Source organism: Cydia pomonella, chromosome 2, assembly GCF_033807575.1.
Source record: "Cydia pomonella isolate Wapato2018A chromosome 2, ilCydPomo1, whole genome shotgun sequence".
Classification (NCBI taxonomy): Eukaryota; Metazoa; Arthropoda; class Insecta; order Lepidoptera; family Tortricidae; genus Cydia; species Cydia pomonella.
This window is the reverse complement of record NC_084704.1, coordinates 9760848-9782974: the sequence shown is the minus strand read 5'-3', so window position 1 is coordinate 9782974 and position 22127 is coordinate 9760848. Positions and strand designations below refer to the sequence as shown.

At 34.9% G+C, this 22127-nt stretch overlaps 2 protein-coding genes across 2 annotated transcripts; one reads left to right on the top strand and one right to left on the bottom strand.

The window, feature by feature from the left end:
* The first annotated feature begins 6682 nt into the window (after positions 1-6682).
* On the top strand, positions 6683-10536 carry LOC133533753 (RNA exonuclease 1 homolog). Its single transcript, XM_061872796.1, has one exon. The coding sequence runs from the start codon at positions 6962-6964 to the stop codon at positions 10196-10198; it is 3237 nt and encodes a 1078-aa protein (XP_061728780.1). The 5' UTR covers positions 6683-6961; the 3' UTR covers positions 10199-10536.
* A 4326-nt stretch (positions 10537-14862) lies between these two features.
* Positions 14863-21948, bottom strand: LOC133533806 (ubiquitin-conjugating enzyme E2-17 kDa). The gene is made up of 3 exons (XM_061872858.1): positions 21672-21948; positions 20162-20447; positions 14863-16196 (listed from the first exon to the last, which is right to left on the bottom strand). Exons 1-3 carry the CDS (start codon positions 21713-21715, stop codon positions 16071-16073), a joined length of 456 nt encoding a protein of 151 aa, XP_061728842.1. The 5' UTR covers positions 21716-21948; the 3' UTR covers positions 14863-16070.
* Positions 21949-22127: the final 179 nt, after the last annotated feature.

Sequence of the window (22127 nt, the reverse complement as noted above, 5' to 3'; positions counted from 1 at the left end):
AATGGAGTGCCAATGACATCCGCATTTTATCAGGCCTGAAGCACCAATTACATCCACACTTTATCTGGCCTGTAGTACCAATTACATCCATACTTCCCGATTTCGGGCCTGATCATCGTTTTCCGTTTCACGGAATATCAGCACATCGTTAACAATATTTGAAATGTAAAAATACTTTGTCTCTAATGGGGTTGGCAACTGTCAAAGGTTTGCATAGATGGCGCCATCATAGCTTGCCCCTGTCTCTAGTTTTGTTCTATGAGATTTGGCTTAAAGTACTGGAATCCAGGTTACAAAATTCCAACAAAAAAACAAGATTTTGACACAATTCTAGGGATTGACAGGGCAAGCTATGATGGCGCCATCTGTTTAATACTTCGACCGGCCAACCCCATTGACCATCTTTTTACCTACTCTGCATACGTATTTCCTAGAAGAGGATCACGAGGTATGCTATCAGAACATAATAAAACATACATTTTTTTCCTTTAATTTGTCACGAAAGATGAGAAAGATGTGAAGTATGTTCTACTTTAACATAGGTACCTTCTTATTTTTAGAAGACTAATTGTCTATGACAATCGTTGCCGTGGAGGCAATTATCTAAGGAAAAATATGTCTGTCAAATGAAACATCAATATTCTCAAAAACATATTTAATTGTACTAAGACTTATTAAATATATAATTATAAAATGCTTCATTTTCTTCTATTATGAATAAACAAAGTTCTCACTTACGCCACAGTCATACTACAAGTTGAGATCTTTATATGGTAGCAGAGCGTGGTTGCTGAACATCTTCAGTGCTGTTGACCGAGTTTGGTTGCAACGTATCGTCTCCATCTTCGTCTTCCGTGTCGTTATTGTCGCTACAGTCGCTATAGTCGCTTAGTGGTGTGACGTCTCCATCTTCATTGTCATCAAGCTGTACTGTTACTTGCTTATGTTGTAATCTTGATGGTTCTGAAGGTTCTGGAGATTCGAAGGAACAGTCATTATTGAACATATCGGTGATGTCGTTTTTGTTTGTGTTGTCGTAAAACATGGATTTCATCACACGGATGTCCTTCGATATCACCACTTTATTTTTGGATGGTAGAAGAATCTTGAATGCTTTTGATGTTTCAGAGTAGCCAACGAACATGCCAGGAATTGCTTTAGGTGCGAATTTGTGACCATTAGTGCCTTTGATGAGAACAAAAGTTTTAGAGCCAAATATATAGAGGTGGTGAATAAAAGGCTTTCTACCAACCCATAGTTCGAATGGTGTTTTGTTTTCTATAGCACTGTTTACGCTCCTGTTACACAAATAGTTCGCTGTCATGATTGCTTCACCCCAGCATTTTAGGGGCGCGTTTGCGTCAATCATTAAGGCTCTAGCTTTTTCAATCAGAGTACGATTTTTTCTCTCTGCTAATCCATTTTGGTGCGCTGTGTGCGGGGCACTAAGTCTTCTCTGTATCCCACAGCGTTTCAGGTAATCATCGAAGTTCCTGTTGATATATTCGGTGCCATTATCTGATTGTAGTACTCTGAGTTTGTTCCCCGTGTGCGTTTCTGCTAACTCTTTGAACTCTTTAAATTTTTCTAAGACTTCGGTCTTGCATTTCAGCAGGTAAACTCGACTGTATCGGGAGTAATCGTCGATGAATGTGACGAAGTACTTGTTTCCGCTTATTGTAGGTGTACGGATAGGTCCACAAACGTCAGAGTGAACAATTTGTAAGCGTTCAGTAGTTCTTTGAGTTGTTTTCTCGCGAGGAGCCGGAACTCGATGGGATCTGGTCGAGCTACCCAAAGGACGCAAAGCCCTGCCAAGCAAATGGGTATTTAAGTTAAAAATGAACCCCGATGGTTCCGTCAAGACAAGACAAGACAAAGCATTTATTGCAATCATATTAAGTACACAAAAATTACATAATATGTACCCTGCAAGGGCGCAGCAGTCTTATAACTAAATAACAATCTAGTACAAAGATTTAGAGACAATTATTTGAGATCACAGGCAGTACTTAAGAGCTAAGTTACCTACTCATAGCATAGGTATTAATTTAACGTTCCATTATCAAAAAACTCCTGCAGCGTATAGAAAGATTTGTCTTTTAGATGTGTGTTAAGTGCTTTATTGAATAATTTTGAATTTTCTATTTCTTTTATTGACTGCGGAAGTTTATTAAAGATTTTTATGCACATCATGTGTGGTCCGGAGTGAAATATTTTTAAGGTAGAAGTGGGCAAGGAAAGGAAGTTATTTTGGCGGAGATTTAATGGTTTTGCATGACGGTCTTTTGCTTGTAGGAAGAAAGAGCTGTGTAATTTGACAAAAGTGCAAACTTCAAAAATATATAAGGAGGTAAGTGTTAATATTTTCAGGTTTTTAAAATGTGGCCGACAACTTTCCCTTGGTTTTATGTTCGCTAAAATTCGGATGCATTTTTTTTGTAGAATAAATAAGTTATTGGCATTCGTACTATTACCCCAAAGGAGTATGCCATAGCGGAGTATGGAATGGGCGTAGGCATAATAGGCGGAAGTGGCAGTTTTTAAGTCTGTTGTTTTTTTTAATTCTAATAAGGCATATGAAAATCTGGATAGTTTATTGCTTACTTTCTGTATGTGGTCTTTCCAATTAATGTTTGTGTCGATGGTTAATCCTAACAAGGGAAATGTATCAGTTTGTTCCAGTTTAATGTTGTTGTATGAGAAATCTATATTTAACGGTTGTCTTTGGTGTGGTCTGAATTGCATTAATTTTGTTTTGCTGAAATTCAATTGTAGGTTATGTTCGGTTAGCCAAGAATCTATTTCAGTCAGGATATGGGTGAGACTAGAATTAAGATTATTATTATTTATGCACGGAAATACTACTGAGATATCATCTGCAAATAAAATACTAGGTGTATTGATGGAGTAGGGCAAATCGTTGATGTATATAAGGAACAGTAAGCAACCTAATACACTACCTTGTGGAATGGACTGAGTAACATTTACTCTATTTGAATGTATGCGTGAAATTATTCCTGTGTGGTTGTTATGGTGCTCTATTTCTACAAATTGCACTCGATTTTTGAGGTAAGAGTCAAACCATTTATGTACAAACCCTCTTACCCCAATACCGTACAATTTCTTCAACAGAACATCATATGATACCCTATCGTAGGCCTTGCTCATATCCAATAATACGCCTATAGCATATTGTTTATTATTTATTATGTTTAATATTTTATTGATATAATTATAAACTGCCAAAGTTGTGGAATGGTTTTTTCTAAATCCGTTTTGGTTTTCGTTAAATATGGAGTATTTTTCACAAAATGTGTAGAGTCGTTTTGACATAGCGGTTTCTATGATTTTGGAAAAGGTTGGTAAAAGAGCTATGGGGCGGTAGTTATTACAGTCAGTTTGTTTGCCTTTTTTGTGAATAGGTTTTATGATGGATAGTTTAAGCGAGTCTGGAACTATGCCTTCGAAGAAAGATTGATTTATTAGGAAGGCTAAGGGTGCGGACAGTTCGTCTGCACACTTTTTTATAAGGACAGGCGGGAGTTCATCATGTCCAAAGCTACTCTTATTTTTCAGGTTTCGTATAATATGACGAATTTCTATTTCAGTGACTGGTTGTAGGTAGAACGAATTTGGAGTGGGGTTGAGCACAGGGCGTCCGGCTGCGTTACGCACGCAGGGTCCATCACCTGCTCCTACCGATACGAAAAAATTGTTAAAGTAGTTTGCTATGATACTGGGGTCATCTGTTATACTGTTGTTAATGTTTAGTTTAATATTTATTCTGTTCTTTTTCGGAAGTTTATTAGTCCGTTTCTTTATCATATGCCACATGGTTTTGGTGATGTTATTAGAGTTCTTAATTTTATTAATATAATCCAGCTTTTTAGATTTTTTTACAGTATTTTTCAGCAGTTTTTCATAATGTTTGTAGTGTTCATGTAAAATAGGATTATTTGTTTTGGTGATCAGTATTTTTAAGAGACGTTTGTGTTTACAGGAAGTTTTTATACCTGTAGTTAACCAGGACTTTTTATTCAATTGTTTTTTTATTTTAACTTGCGTTTTAGGGATACAAGTATCTAGATTTTTTTGTATAGTAGCTGTGAAGGAGTAAAAGTTTTCATTGATGTTATTATTGCTGTCAATAATAGTACTCCAGTTAATTTTAGATAAATAAGACTTGAAAGCACTAATATTGTTCTCTGTAAATTTCCTTTTATTAGTAAACCAAACTTTGCGATCTTGGTTATTGGTGTTGTTAGGTATGGTATATATAACGCCTTTATGGTCTGAGAAACCGTATTCGTAGACAGAAACAACATTATTTTTATTATGAAAATTGGTAAAAAGTAAGTCTATACATGTTGAGCTTGTATCTGTAATTCGTGTGGGCTCGTTTACTAATTGCTGGAAGTTATAACTAATCAAGAGGTTGATTAGTGAGATTGAAAGAGCAGATTTTTCTAAAACGTTCACATTGAAGTCACCACCTATGACAACGTTTTTGGTAACGTCTTTTGTAACTATAATCTGCAAGAGGTTTTCGAGTTTTTTATAAAATATGTTTGGATTTCTTTGGCTGTTTGGCCAATATATAACTACAATTAACATATTTAAGTGTAGAATTTCAGTGGCACAAACTTCGAAAACAAATTCTATGGATAAGTCGCTTATGTCTTTACGTTCGATAAAAGGTATGTTATTTTTAAGGAACACACACACACCGCCACCTCCGTGGATGCTCCTATTAAACTTGGAAGTTACTTGGTACTCTTCTAGCTGTAATAAATCTAGTTTTGCTGCTGTAATCCAGGTTTCTGAAAGGCAGATGGCTTGTATATGTTTATCTTCTTGAGTAACTGATTCTATTAAGTGGCGTTTATTGTTCAAACTGCGAATATTTTGAAAAATAATCTTAAACTCACTTAAATTTACGAAAATTATGATTATGAGGACGAGTTCGGAGATTGTGAGAGTGTTTTCGCTGGTCTTGTGAATGTGTAGTATACTGTTCAATTGTGTTATTCTGCTCATTATTTTCATTATTCTGTTCGGTTACGTTTCCGTTATGGTTGTTAGTCGATTCTTGTGATGGGTTTCTTAATGCTACTGTGGTTTTGTTGTTGGAGTGTCCTTCATGTATCTTACCATCTATTAACAGGAGAGGTACAAGGCCAGAATGGTCATCAAAGGCTATTCCCAGATACCTGGAGTGGACTACGACAGAACGTTCAGTTTTTTTCTACATTTCAAATATTGTAAACGACGTGCTAATATTTGGTGAAACGCAAAAATATTTTTTCTTGGGCCCGAAATCGGGTCTGATCTAATATCAGGTCTGATAAATTGTGGATGCAATTGGCACTTAAATACGCAAGTAAGTCTTACTATATTCAGTAAAGCAAAAAAACTAAATGTGTTAACCATTAGAAACGAATAGATTTCGCGCATTAAACTGCATTAAAAAAAATGCTGATTATTCTTGAGCGCTTACCTAGTTGCCAACGCTAGGCAGCGCTGCCATCGTGCACCCGGCCAATAAGGTTAGTAACCCGCGCGCGTCCCCCGCGAGCCCCTATGAAGTGCCAATAGGGTTGTTTCCAATTTTTGAAACGCTTGTATTACGTTCTATATTAACTAAAAGTTGCCCTAAAATTCGATTTTTATACTAAAAACGGCTTTAAATATGTTAAATTAACAAAATATATTTTGACGGATGCTTTTGCGCCCAAAACGCTCTTTGAAAATTGTGTGACGTCACAGTTTACGGTTTGACACATAACTACATACACACGTAGAAGATACGAGCTGTCAACTGACATTTGTCATTTGTTGTTTATACTTTCAACAGTTGCCTAACTGTCAACAGTGTCAATCCGAGAGTTGTGACGTCATCAGAATCTTCAAAGAAGTTTCGAGTTTGGTCACGTGACGTGTGCTAAAAGATATTTTAAAATCAATATTTTCAAAAATATGGTCATTACAGGTCCCCTAAAAGTAGTTTAACATGTTCTTATAATCCAAAAGAATTTATTGGGATACAATTCTGCCCTAAGATTTGTAGATGGAAACAACCCTATTATATCCACACTTTATCAGGCCTGATAGACGCGATTTTGGGCCCAAGAAAGTATTTTTCCGTTTCGCAAAGTATCAGCACACCGTTTACACTATTTGAAATGTAAAATAATGGTTTATATGCAAAAACATCAAACATTGAACATTTTTGGCAATTAGAGACAGAGTACTTTTTACATTTCAAATATTGTTAACGATGTGCTGATATTCCGTGACACGAAACGATTATCAACCGCCAGTTACACCCAGTCTTCCCGATTTCGGGCCTTTCAAATATTGTAAACGATGTGCTTTTTATTTGGTGAAACGGAAAAATACTCCTTCTCGGGCCCGAAATCGGGTCTGATATCAGGCCTGATAAAGTGTGGGAGTAATTGGCACTTTAGACCTTAACCTGGATTGCCAGGAAACCAGGAAAATTATACTCACCCTTTCTTTTGGGTGAATGATAGGGAGCGTGCATGAACTGTAGGAGGCAGGAGCCGTCAGATTTTTGGCGCGAGGCGTAAATGTGATGCTTTTTGTTTCGATGTAGCCCACATGCATGCATGAACATGTGCATGTTTATGGTTCCGATTCAGGCCACAAGATGGCAGACCCTCCAACGCGCACGGTCCCTATAGTACTTGCGTAAGCCAAACGCAGTATGATTATCTCTATGTTTGAAATGAAACAGTCCTGGGACAAACTATACGTCTGTCTGTAGATACCTTTATTAATATTTGAGTTGGTTTTTAAGCCGTCAGTGTGTGTATTTTTGTTTTCAAATTATTATCTGTGGTCAAACAAATGTCAGATCAGATGCAGTGGTTTTACTAATTTTTGGTGGTTCTGATTTTGTGTGTTTTATTCGGACTAATTGAGAATTCATGAAATAATGCTTCCATCTACTGGCTACTTTAAGGGAATCAACTGCCCATTTTATGATAGTGGTTTATGCGAGCGACCTTATTGTCATTTTCGTCATGTTAAAAAAGAATTGCAAGGCACGTCGAATGATGGGATCGAAAGTGGAGCGATTCTGCAGAAACTTGTGTCGGCGGCGGTCCAAAAGGTTCTTCAGCAGACTGATACCTCGCCTTCACCAACGTTGCCACAATCAGGGGTTGTGGAGAGTATAACAGAGCAAAGCAAAGCAGCATTAGTACCTAAGGCTACATATAATCCAACCCCTATCGCAGAACTGAACAAAATTAATGTGGACCTAGAAACTATCGATGATGTCAATGACCAGAAGAAAAGGCATATTCCAGTCCCTTACACACCAAGAAAACCTGCTAGTTTACCCATGAAAAGATCTTTTGATAGTGACAATACATCAAAGCCATTTGTATTCATACCACCTCCTCTTAAATACACACCGGGTTCTACTGAAAGTATACAATTAGATCAATATACACCTAAGGGCACTGTAGAGTCAACAGAGAAGTATACACCTGGTATAGAACCTGAACTGCCGGAGTATTCTCCTGTGGAAAATCAGAATTCAAGTAAATTAAACTACATTCCGTCAGATAAAAATGTTACCAAGAAGAAAAATATACTGGAATATAAACCTGCCAAAGTAGCTCCCAAACCAGATGTTCCATCAGTTACCTACCAGCCCACACCGCGCTCCCTGGCACCATGTTTCTCCAGTGATGAAGAAGAGCCAGAAACTAAGAAACCCAAATTAGTTAGTGACTTAAAGGATTTTGATGATTTAGAACCAGAGTTTGATATATTGGATCAAATATTAAATGAAGAAAAACCAACAGTAGATGTTAAAAAGAAATCACTATCTGATGATACAAGTAAGAAAAAATCTTCAAAGAAACATAAAGAAAATAACAATGAAGCTTGCAGAAAAAATAAAAAATCACCAACTTCTCTTGATTCAAAAAAGTCATCACGGGAAAAAAGCAAGAATGAAAAGGATAGATCAACTTCTCGTGAGAAACATAAACATGACAATAAGTCAAGTAGTTCTAGTAAAACATCAAATCACAAAAGTTCTAGCAAAGATAAGGACAAAAAAAAATACAAAGAAGATAAAAAAGATAAGAAACACCCTAGTTCCAGAAACAGTGATAGAAGCTCAAGACTTTCAGAGAAACATTCAAAAAGTTCTGAAAAAGAAACAAGAAAATCCAGCAGCTCTAAAAGCAGTACTTCGGATAGAAAAAATAAAGAACATAAATCTAATAGCTCTTCTAAGAAGTCAAAAGAAAAACGAGAAAAAACTGCACAGGACAATAATTCTATCAATGGGTTCTCAGATAGTGATAACATTGACATTTCAAATGATAATATTGATTTTGATCAAAATGATGAGGAGACATATCTTTCAGAGTCCGATGAAGAAGCAATAGCATTAGAGTGTAAAAAAATTTTTGAAGAGTATGAACCTACCAAAAAAACTCATGTTTATGAAGACTTTGAAAATAAAGTGCAAAATGATGTTGAGGAGGAATATGTGCCCACTAAAAAAAGAATATCTCGGACACTGGATAAAAATGTTAAAATATTACCTAAGCCCCCTGCAAAACCTGATTTTAAATTAAATGCAGCTCAAGCTATGGCAGAGAGGTTGGGCAAAATTAAAGAATATCATGCTGCAAAAAATAATTTACAGCTACCTAGTAATGAACAAAGCATCCCTAAAGTAGATTTTGCTCGGAATAGTTCAAACACAAGTACCAAGATACGCATTGCGCATGTACCTTATGCGTCAACTATGATGAATGCAAAAAAAGTTTTACCACCCAGCCAAACTGTAGCCAAACAACAGCCTTCAACCAGCTCGACTATAGTTCAAACTGTCAAAAAAGGTGTGCAAAGAGTTGCCCATATGCCTAATGAAAAATTTATTGATAGACCTGGAGTTCTTGAACCACTTGCCTCAAAAATACCTGCTAATATAAGATCTACATATTTGAATATGATGATTGACCAATGTTTAAATATATATCTCTCTGCAGTAGATGCTTATGCTCGAGCTCAGCATGAAGAGTTAGCCACTAGTAAAAAATGTTCTACTGTGCAAATATACAAGAACTCTGCTGTGCTAACAATTAGTAGGCTCAAAAAAGAATTGCAAGAATGCAAAGGAGTAAAAAAATCAGGGACAGACTGTAATACATTGCAGAAGTTACCACAGGGTATATCTGGGCAATCTGGTAATGCTGGATCATGGAGTATAGAAAATAAATATAAAAAAATTATAGACTCAAAGGAATTTAATGGTGCAAAACTATATAACAACGTAAAAAAATGGGTGTTAACTGAAGAACAATTACAAAGTAATGGTTTTCCTAGGCTTCATCCAAATGGAAAGAAAGGTGCAGCTATAATTTACGCACAAAACAAACAAAAACCACCTGTGGGAAATATAAGAATGTGCTGTAGATGTAAGAAAGAATTCATGATAGATAAAAAAGGTTTTGCAGTTGTTAAAGAAGAATGCATTTACCATCCTAATAATAAATATAGAGTCCGCGGTGAGGCTCGCTATCAGTGCTGCAGCCAAGATGGAATGGCTGATGGTTGCTGTGTTGCACCCAGTCATGTCTATGAGTACCTTGATTATGACAATCTTAAGGGCTATGTAAGAACACTACCACCTGAAACAAAATCAGATGATTATGGTGTTTATTCATTAGATTGTGAAATGTGTTACACTACACACGGTTTAGATTTAACTAGGGTAACAGTTATTAACTCAGCTTGCAAAGTTGTATATGAAACACTTGTGAAGCCACTTCATCCAATAATAGATTATAATACAAGATATTCTGGAATAACTGAAGAACATATGGCTGAAGTGAAAACTACTCTACTGGAAGTCCAGGCGACATTACTTACTATGTTTAATAGTAAAACTATACTTATAGGTCATAGTTTAGAATCAGATTTCAAAGCTTTAAAGCTTATCCATGACACTGTAATTGATACAAGTGTTTTGTTTCCTCATAAAATGGGCCCACCATATAAAAGAGCGCTAAGAAACTTGTCCTCTGAACATTTGAAAAAAATTATTCAAAATTCTGTAGATGGACATGACAGTGCCGAAGATGCCATGGTGTGTATGGAGTTAATACATTATAAATTAAAAGAGGACTTAAAAACAAGATGATGTCAATATCTTGTATACTTTCAAAATATTTATAAACTCGAGTATGTATGTGATAATATGCGCGACTTAAGTTGTTCAGTGTTATATATAATAAATAGGTGTTTGTAAGTGGTATTGGTGAACACATTCAATAAAATGTCGATTCATTTATTACAATAATGTAATTTTAACGTTCTACCTATTAGATTTTTTTTCCCCCAGAATGTACTTCTTTTAGTTTGAAGATAAAAATATTTATAGGTATTTATCTAGACTAGATAGTAATAAAATATGAAATAATTATACTATTGATTTTATAATTTAATGGTATTTTTATAATAACACCTTTATGAATACACCATGTTATTTTATTTAATATTTAATTAACAAATATGTCCCTTCGTTATCAGTCTTTCTATCACTCATGCACATTCGATAGAGGCAAAGGCCCCTTTTTTTAGTTTTTGGTAAATAACTCGTAAACGGTGGCCCATAGCAAAAAATGTCTTTTCACGCAAATAATATATATAAAATTGCCTACAAGAAAGATTCCGTACACTTTTTCGCTAGGATCAACATTTAAAAAGATATTAAAGCGGGAAAGTTTATGAAAATTAATATTAAGGTCCATTTTTTATATAATTTCGTTAATAACTCGTAAACGGTGGCCAACAGCAAAAAACGTTCAACGTAAATACTTAATCTACACAAAATTTTCTTCAATAAAGATTTAGTACACGTTTTGCAAGGATCAATATTTAAAAATATATTAAAGCGGGAACGTCATTTAAAACTAATTCTAAGGTTCCTTTTCTTTAGTTTTTCGTAAATATTTTGTAAAGTATGAGGCATAGCAAAAAAATGTCATACACATAAATAATAACATTAATAACCATAACATTTTCTACAAGAAATATAAAGAACATTTCGCTAGGATCAATATTTAAGTAAAAAGATCAATGTACACACCGCTCGACGATCATTATTCCGATAGTTGTGTCAGCGAACGGTCTCATAACGAAGAGTCTCGACCATCACATAGAGAGACTCGCTGGCTGGCTGGATCAAGGATCAGATTCAGAAGGCGGTAATATTGACACGGCGCGTATAGTACGTCTGTTCCTCTCTCTGCGGCAGCTTGGGCCCTGCCACGCTGTTGGAGGCACCATAGGTTAGGTTTTTAGGGTTCCGTAGCCAAATGGCAAAAAACGGAACCCTTATAGATTCGTCATGTCCGTCTGTCTGTCCGATTATGTCACAGCCACTTTTTTCCGAAACTATAAGAGCTACACTGTTCAAACTTGGTAAGTAGATGTATTCTATGAACCGCATTAAGATGTTTACACAAAAATAGAAAAAAAAAGATAAATTTTGGGGGTTCCCCGATACCGATAATGGGTTTGAACGAGATCTAGTAAGTAGTTTTTTTAATACGTCAAATGGTACGGAACCCTTCATGGGCGAGTCCGACTCGCACTTGGCCACTTTTTTATAATAGGTTTATATGTATTTTGTATTATTTTTGTATTGCTTTTTTTATTTTACTTTTATACTAACATTATAAGAACCTAGCCTAAGATGAAAGATAATATTAATTAATTCATACGTCCTATATACGTCCCACTTTTGGGCACACGCCTCCTCTCATGTGCGAGAGGGCTTAGGCTATAAGAAATTCTTCGCGGATGTATGCAGGTTTCCTCGCGATGTTTTCCTTTACCGAAAAGTTAGTGGTAAATAAATATCAAATAAAATTTCGTACTTAAGTTCCGAAAACTCATTGGTACGAGCCAGGATTTGAACCCGCAACCGCCGGATTGAATGTCAGATCCACTCGGCCACCACCGCTTTACACTACTAAATAGTCTGGCTACCGAAATATTCCATTTTTTTTTGGCGGGAAATAAAAAAATCTTGGGCTGGTCACACTTTGTGTAGTAGGAATTAAAGTGTTGATACTAGAACACACACATACTACCCCATACACTAGACCCTACTTAATAATGTTGTGTTCCTGCCGGTGAGTAAGGTTGCCAGAGCTCAACGAGGGGTGGGAGGGCGTTAGGGTCGGCAACGCGCATGTAACTCCTCTGGAGTTGCAGGCGTACATAGGCTACGGAGACTGCTTACCATCAGGCGGGCCGTATGCTTGTTTGCCCCCGACGTAGTATTAAAAAAAAGAACATATTTTTGATTTTCTGTGCACACGTAAGGTACCTAAGGAAACGTGCACTCAAAGTCAGCTCACATAATTTCTACCACTATGTAAAATACAAAGACATGTTTCGCCAAGATATTTTTATATTGTTAAATCAAATTACTAGGTAATGACCAGTCACTTCACTCCACAGATTTCTTCTAAATATTGGTTTTCAGTAACTCGTTACGCTCCAATGTTTGGATTTTATTGATATTTTCCAGAACTTCTAGTTTATCCGTTTCTTTACACACTTGCCCTGTTCATGAGATTCAGGTATTGATGAATTCACGTACTTAATTAAAGTTATAGGCAAATGCCAGAACTAGTACTTAAGACCCTCATTGCCTTTAGCAACAGATTCCCTTTAGAGTGGTACATACTTACATAGTCGATTATCATTGCATGTGGTATTTTACTTTCCTTACCTTTTAGACGGCATGACACGCAATAAGTATGTGTGACATGGCAGTTTTTTTCGTTTAGTTCAAGGACTGAAGACCTTTTTACACCTTCCTGAATTCAGTAACTGATGACAGCTAGGGATGCATCAATACGTAGAAGTGAGATGGAGATACTGTGAGGGTGAGGTACCATCATATAAGACGTTAAAACTTGAAATCCCTCCTCTTCCTCACTACGCTCAGAATTCTAACGTAGAATCCTTCGTATTGTTCAGGGTTTATTAGTTTAATGTACGTCCTCGCCTTGTGATACATAATTTACTACTTTGACTTATTTTTGTTTACAGCGAGCTGCAAAGTTACATGGAAAAATAATGAATGAATTCATTCATAAAGTCCAATGTGTCTTTATGAATGAATTCCATCAGTGTCCAATGCAATTATGCAGTTGGGTGTAGGCACAGGCGTATCTACCTATATTCGTACCTATCTAGAATAAGAAAGCGTGTATTACTCGCTTCATGAGATATGCCGTGTTGGTGATACTAAAAACACATCCCTACATGACTATTAAGTACTTATAACGTAAGTACATTGTTTAGTCAAGGTAGTAAATATAAACACAGACAAGGCGCCAAAAATATACATATTCACGAAATTATTGCCCATATATTATGATAGTGTAGGAATATATATTTTTGGTCCTTTGTCTGTGTCGGCATCTAATACTATTGTACAGCCGCCATCAGATATATCGGAGCGGCCAAGCGGCTCAAAAATATCCAAACAAGCCTCTACTGTCAAGGCGTTAGTGCTTATTCAGGTATTTGTGAGCACCTTGCATGGCGGCTCCGATATATCTGATCTGATGGCGACTGTGCAGTCAGCTGTCGAGAAAAGTGATTCCTGCATAGAAGTTCGTATGGATAGATGCTAAGCGAATAGTATTGCTGACTGTACATAAAACCAGGTACGGCCAAAACTAAGAAAGAGTCAATAGAAACCATATACCTACCCGGCGGAGCCTGTTTAAGAGTGCATTACGATACAAGTGCGTAAAATAGGAAATTCGCAACGAGTGGGGATAAATTAAATCGACAAGAGTTGCGAATTGCCTATTCACACATGTGTCGTACATATAGCATATGGCCCTTTATATTTTCGACATAGTTACGTAATGTACTAATTATCACACTAGTGCGGTAAAGTAAAATTTATTTAGTCACCTGCAATAATTTACGGAGTGAATACTTATATAGGTCGTATTAAGCAACTTTTACCACAGAATAACCTTATTAAATTGATTGTTTCATACAAAAAAAAATCTGTTTCACATTTTCTACGGGAGAATTTACATTTTTATTCGCGATTGGGCCCATAGTAAGAGTTGCTCAATATTACCTAAATAATCATAATCACTTAATCAGCCCGTAAATTATTGCAGGTGACTAAATAAACAGGCTGTATATTTTCAAACCCTTTCTAATTTTAAATCGATCAGTGCAGTAACATATATTTCAGTACTTACTTTTTATATTATACCTACCTCTATAACATGTTGTTTCTAGCTAGCCCAACCCAAACCTCATTTAAAGTTACTTACGTCCTATACAGGGTGAGATGTCTTATACAGGATGTCGCGTTCAGTACGGATCATACGAAGGCCGATGATAGCTGCCTTAAAGCAACCGATAAATGATCAGAAAAATGTTTTTAGAGAAATCATCCAAATTTAGCTCAAAAATTGATAACATTAGAATAACAATTTTCAGTCAAATCTGGATATTATGAATCGTCGATTCTGATCTCTTTTCAATTATTTTGTAAGAGCATGTTTGACTTACATTCATACTTATTGAAACAAATTACAATAGTTAGGTTAAATAGGTTAGCACAATTCACTAAGAACTCGATAATAACTCCGAAACCAATCAAATCAAAAAGGGTCAAATCGGTAGCTCTTAAGGCCTTTGTTTGATTTTTACCTCCGTACCGTACTGAAAGCGACGCTGTGTATTAATAAACAATACACCTGAATGGACCCCGGTTGAATGAATACTACGGAAAGGAAAAAAAAACACAAATCAAAAAACCGAAAATAATATTTTACTAGAAGACAAATATTACACATTACGTAAAACGTCCTTGGAACCGTTGACATTTCATTTCAAACCTTTAGCTTTATTAGAAAACGAGAAAATCACTACAGTATTTCAGTTTGTATCCATTGGGACATTGCTGTTAAGAGGTATATAAACTAGAATGAGACTCAAGCAATTATATTTTTGTGCAGAATCCCGATAAACTATATAAGGCTGCATATCGTTTATAAAAATGTAAGGGTTAAAAGTATCACTTGTACTCTTTAAAGGTAAACACTGTAATAGAACAGGCGTTTTGCAATAATGTCATGCTGAGAACCTTGAGAAATGTCCTTTCCTTTCCAACTTCTTGTATAATATAATAATAGTTTAAGTTAATTATTGCGTTACCAGACACATTAGACACTAACCAGACACTTCTTATGATTAACATCTATTTTATTAATACAAAATTTAGCAAAGTGCATTTAACTGTTTATGACTCTCATTCGAATATTACCTATTGATTTTTATGTAATCAAATCTTTTTATAGAAGTCGAATTTTAGCAGACATTTGTAAGCGATCTGTTGGTAACTAGTCACATGGAAGTTGCTACAGTCAAACAGTTTGTAATATAATGAATTAAACTTTCTAATTATGTATGTATATGATAACATTGATAACAAACGCAAAGTTTTTAGTTTTAATATATACCAACTCAAATACATGCACAAATGTAGGTTTAGCAAAATTGTTAGTAGGGCATCTAGGAGATGTTAACATAGAACTTTTTTTTATAACTTTATGGGTTTAGATTGATAAATAACATCATGAGATTTATAAGACAATTAAGGGTGTGAATAGGTCGTCATCCCTTATAAAACCAGGGGTTTAGGTTACAACTCTTCATAAATTAATTTGTGTACCTACTTACTAATAAAAGTAAGTAATATAACTGAATACATGACAGTGTTCCATATTGTCCATTTGAATAATGCATCATAACTTGCTATATGATAAAAAAATATGATTGACTTCAATTTTAACTTCTTATTATTAGGTACTAAAAATCTTACTGGTATATGGAAATGGTGTTGTTGAATAATTACTATTAATTTACTTGGTTGTCCCAATGAATGAATTAACGCGGAGGTACGGCCGGCGACGCCGGCGCGGATGCCGAGCCCCTCTGGTCCTGCCCGTACCCTGCTAATCAATAAACGATTGTTCTACACATGCTTTGACTCGTTTTTCATACTCCCTCCGATTTTCTTTGTATAGTTGCGCTGCCATTGAGTTCGCTGGTGAATTTGGGTTTGGATCACTTAGTAATGACTGGAAAAAAATATTTCTTGTTAGTAATTCAATTATGTGTAAATAACTTATGTTATGTGATGCCATACAAGGTGTTTATTTAGTCACCTGCAACAATATCTTGGTCATACTGAGCAACTTTTACTATGGGACCAACCCCGAAATCGCAAAAAAATTGGCTATTTCATACATTTTGGCATTCTGATTTTGGGGTTGGCCCCATATATTAAAAGTTGCTCAGTGTGACCTAAATATTTAGCCCGTAAATTATTGTAAATGACTAAATAATGTATATACATTTACAGTAAACATTTTGAAAATGTGGCTCATAGCTAGCCATTGAAAGAAGTCAATGTGGAGAAGACAAGATATATAGTTTGACTGAATAATACTAGGTTACTATACAAGTCTAGCATAAACAGCATGAATGACCTTATTTTCCCCTTAAATATTGTATTTTATGATGTTGGCAAAATAATTTCAACTTATATTTAAAATAAAAAGGATTTTTTTTACCACACCCACTGGTAAAGACCCTCTTGATTGTTCAGAAACTAATGAGAAAGTTTCATTTTATTAGATCAGCTGCCTATTGATATAACAATATACTTTTACTTTCGTTGCAACTGCAATGTGTGTGTTGCTATAGGCCACCATTTACTATTTATTTATGAATAACTAAAATAAAAACAAGTTGTAAGTGGTGTATAAACATAAGAATAATAATAATAATATTATAGGACATTATTACACAAATTGACTAAGTCCCACAGTAAGCTCAATAAGGCTTGTGTTGAGGGTACTCGTACTTAGACAATGATATATATAATATATAAATATTTATAAATACTTAAATACATAGAAAACACCCATGACTCAGGAACAAATATTCATGCTCATCACACAAATACATGCCCTTACCAGGATTTGAACCCGGGACCATCAGCTTCGTAGGCAGGGTCACTACCCACTAGGCCAAACCGGTCGTCAAAACAGAATTATAGTGAGTAGACGGACTTGCCTGATAGACGGTCTTCTTCACATTGACCTAAGTGTGACTGAATCAAAGTCATGAAAAAGGTAGTCTTAAAAGTTTTGTATGTAGGTACAATTAAAATTGTTTCAGATTAACAAATTCGTTTCTACTAACACAGAACCCGCCTAGCGGATCACTGGCAGTGATTGTGTTGATGAGGATAATTTTAGTCAGAAGAAAATTAAAGGTTTTAAAGGGTCTAGCCGCAATCCTATAGTGAAACTGCCCCTGGCTGAAATGTATACCTTTCTTAGAAGCGTTAATTGGTCTTATTATAAGATATCATTTTACAATATTTCAAGCCTGGAATCCCCTTGGTTTGGATAAAAAATATATATATATATAAAATCTTTTTTAATTTTTCTAAGCTAAACTAATGGTTAGATTTCTTTGAAATTCGGATTATACATGGCACTAATAGCAATACATTATCAAAAAAAAAAAAAATCAAGGTTCTAACTTATTTACAAAAGCCTAAAAAAATATTTATTTTTGTTTAATTTTTTTTTTATTATTCACAAGAGGGCGACAACCTCAATTTTTAGGTATTTAATGCACAATACAATATTGTATGAAATATATTTTTTTCATAAAAATCCATTTGTGGCAACAAGGTAAAAATGTCTTACTAATGCAGGCCATTCGACTTAAGGCGTCTGTAGGTTACACATTGGGCCAACGTACTTGGCTCATTGTGTACTTCCGCCTTTACAACCATTTAGTAGGTATTAACGAGCAGCAGCTAGTCGAGCAGAAAAATTGTTTACACTAAGTATATATTTTTAATGCAGTATTGCGTATTTCATAATAGGAATGTTTACGTAGTAGTTGTTTACATACAGCAATAGTAGATTACATACCGAGGCCAATAAAATAAGAAATGTCTCAGAACACATGTAATTATCGGCCGAAGCGAAGCTGAGGTCCATTATGACATACGCAATACTGCCTTAAAAAAATATTACGTATCAAAAGAAACTAAAAAGTAAAGCACATTTTATTAAAATCCTACAATTTACACCTAAACATAACACTTATAATTACTCATCCTCGTCACTATCTGTATTAATACTAACATTTATACCTTCGGCCTTGAACAGTGCAAAGAGTTTATGGCTAGGCCGCGGAATTCTGGATAAAAATCTGCCATACGACAAGTAATATATAATTGCCGCTACATGTGAACAACAACCTACTGTTCTTAACCCATTCGCACATTCACAACAATATTGATCGATTGCTTCTACTCCCGTCTTTTCGCCATCATTCTTTATATACCTTCTTACAAGGAAGGGTACCCAACTGTCCGACTCCGAATTGATTCATTTTGATATATGTTATAGAGATATAATATAACATATATATGTTATATTATATATAAGTTTAAAATAACGGAAACGAATTTTTTTTTAGCTGCCCAAACTCAACCTATTGGGAGAAATTGTCCTCCAAAGTACTAAAAAGTTACTAAATCTTCTAACTCCTATAGAAAGTGATGATCAAGCAACTTGCTAGTTAATGGCTGGTTTGAGTATATGTTTGAAAGCAGCAAAAAATAATGAGCACGTGTTTTGTTATATCGGCTAAAACTCATTTTTTCCTAAAAAAATCGACATTCGAAGTTTTATAATATCTTATCACTATAGTTACACATAAAGATGGGTGTTTTTTTAGGAAAACTTGAGTTTAAGCAGATATAACAAAACACGTGTACATTATTTTTTCTTTCTAGCAAGTTGCTTGAGCATCACTTTCTATAGGAGTTAAAAGATTTAGTAACTTTTTAGTACTTTGGAGGACTATTTCTTTGACAACCGGTCTGGCCTAGTGGGTAGTGACCCTGCCTATGAAGCCGATGGTCCCGGGTTCAAATCCTGGTAAGGGCATATATTCGTGTGATAAGCAATGGATATTTGTTCCTGGGTCATGGATGTTTTCTATGTATTTAAGTATTTATAAATATTTATATATTATATATATCGTTGTCTAAGTACCCTCAACACAAGCCTTATTGAGCTTACTGTGGGACTTAGTCAATTTGTGTAATAATGTCCTATAAAAAAAAAAAATCTCCCAATAGGTTGAGTTTGGGCAGCTAAAAAAAAATACGTGTTTTAGACTACTCTATAACATATATCAAAATGAATCAAATCGGAGTTGGACAGTTGGGTACCCTTCCTTGTTAGACATATGCCGAGAATGTATCTGTATTTTACGATTAATGGTCGTAAGACGAATGGCCTGCATTAGTAAGACATTTTTATCTTGTTGCCACAGATGGATTTTTATTATATTTAAAAAATATATTTCATACAATATTGTAATGTGCATTAAATACCTAAAAATTGAATTGTCGCCCTCTTGCAAATAATAAAAAAAAATTTAAACAAAAAAATATATTTTTTTAGGCCTTTGTAAATAAGTTAGAACCTTGATTTTTTTTTTTAATGTATTGCTATTAGTGCCATGTATAATCCGAATTTCAAAGAAATCTAACCGTTAGTTTAGCTTAGAAAATTTAAAAAAGATTTTATATATATATTTTTTTTTTATCCAAACCAAGGGGATTCCAGGCTTGAAATATTGTAAAATGATATATTATAATAAGAACAATTAACGCTTCTAAGAAAGGTATACATTTCAGCCAGGGGCAGTTTCACTATAGGATTGCGGCTAGACCCTTTATTGGACAAACATGCATACCATGTAATCAATAAAAACTATTCACTTGTTAGATAACAAAGACAGTGAGTTGCAGTTGAAGTCAACAGGTTAACAATTACTGATTTTTTAACTGATTTTAGCTACAGATAATATGGACAAATCAGGCTTTCATAAATTTAGGGCAAGATCACCAATATTGAGTTTGCACTATCAATTAAAATGCTGGAAGATTCAACCACATGTAACCATGATAAAATGGAGTTCTTAGATGTCAAAATGTACCCACCTGTATAGAGGTTAAGATAGCAGATACATCATATGTTGGGCTCCATCTGTTTTGCAAGATGTCTAAACAAATTCCACCATCAGCATAAACATTTGGATGAAACATTTTGGAAACAAACCGAACTGTAGGAGGTTTATTGGGATACTCCTCTGTAAATTCAATGGTCAGTTTGAATGTGCCATCTTCAAATGGAGTGTCATGGGGACCAAATATCACAGCATTCCAGATCATTATATTGTTATCAGTAGGAGCACCTGACACACCCGTGGGTGGATCTTCTTGAAGACTGGAATCATAAAATAAAACAAAATTAATTACCTATCCTACAGCAAGAACATGTACAAGTAAAATGTAACACACAAAAAGTGGTGTGGTTTTTTTACTTAGAAGTGAATGTCTATCCTCTAGCTGCCTACAAATCAAAACTTGCCAAGACATATTGAGACATCCAGTATATGTTTATTTTACTTTCAAAATTATAATACAATGAAAAACCTAACTAAAAAAGTACACACCTATTAAATAGTACAAAAATTACAATTTAGATTTGATTATTTGTCTAAATTAAATTTTAATATATCTATGTATGAATGTAATGGGAGACCTTTATATAGACCTTTGGGCTGTTAGAGGGTATCGAAAACCATTTAATTAAATATCATAAACTTTGAGGTCCGGGTCCCCCTTTTTTAGTACATGATGAACACACATAGGTAATTAGGTACACATTCTTGGCAGTGAATGTGTCAAGTATAAACTTTATAGCACGAAAAAATATTAGTTACTGCAGATAATACATATACAGGTGTAGTACAAAGGCGAACTTTAATTTAAATTCTGTTCAACAATTCATACAAAATTTATAGCAAATTAAAATAATTTAAATAATAGGTATAGGGGTACTGGGGTATTTGAAGATTTACTATCTGTAATACTTTTCAGTATTTTTGCCACATAATATTTTATAGGTTTCAAATATATCACTAAAGTGCATAATCTTATAAGAAACAGGAAGCTGATGGATTTATTTCTAGAAAATATTGTTTAAGAGGATTATGAAATTGTAATCCAAGAATAATGTAGAAATTGTACACAATACAATAAACCCAGGTTATTTTACATAAATTGTTATTGTTGATGCCACAGCAGACTTTACCTTTTGAATTCATTCTAATGAGTTTATGGGATATGGGATACTAGAATCCATTTGGATAACCTAGATATTGTAGCTACAAACGACGTAATAGCGTCGTGTGACGTCGCCTGCTCTACTTTTAGAGTCAATGACTATTAGTAGCCCTTAACAAAGACACCAAGAACTTGATCAGATTCGTTTATAGAAGAATTAAATATGTAGAACGGAATAGAAATCGATGAAAACGACAGTGATGTAATTTGATGATTCAGCACTACCTGTTTGAGAACTTTACGGAATGCACTTAACCACCACGTTAAAAAGCCAAAGTAGGTCAAAAAATGTTAAATTGATAAAAAGGCAAGATATACGAACCGTTTAAAATCCCTCATCAGGCGTCTTCTGGCAGGAGTTGACATTACGATTTCACGCACCAATCACACTTTATCACAATTGAATGATGTTTCTAAGGGCGTATATTGTTTATAAAACTTCTAATGAAATATATTTTCAGCAATTTACTACCAGTTTGTTCTATACACAAAAGATTCTTTGTTGGTGGTAGCTATTGTGTAAAAATTTTTGTCGTCACGGCCAGTGAGATGGTTGTCAGATGACCATAAAATTAGCAATTGGTTGCGACGCGAGAGAAGGTTGCCACAAATTAAAGGTTGCCATAAACGCAAGGTTCCTACTGTTTCTACAGCGAGTGTTCAAGCAGACCATTATAAATAAAATATCGCAGTCCGGTATGCAGCGTTAAAGCGCCAATTACATCCACACTCCTTAATTTCGGGCCCGAAATCAGTTCCGATTTACGACCTACTAATT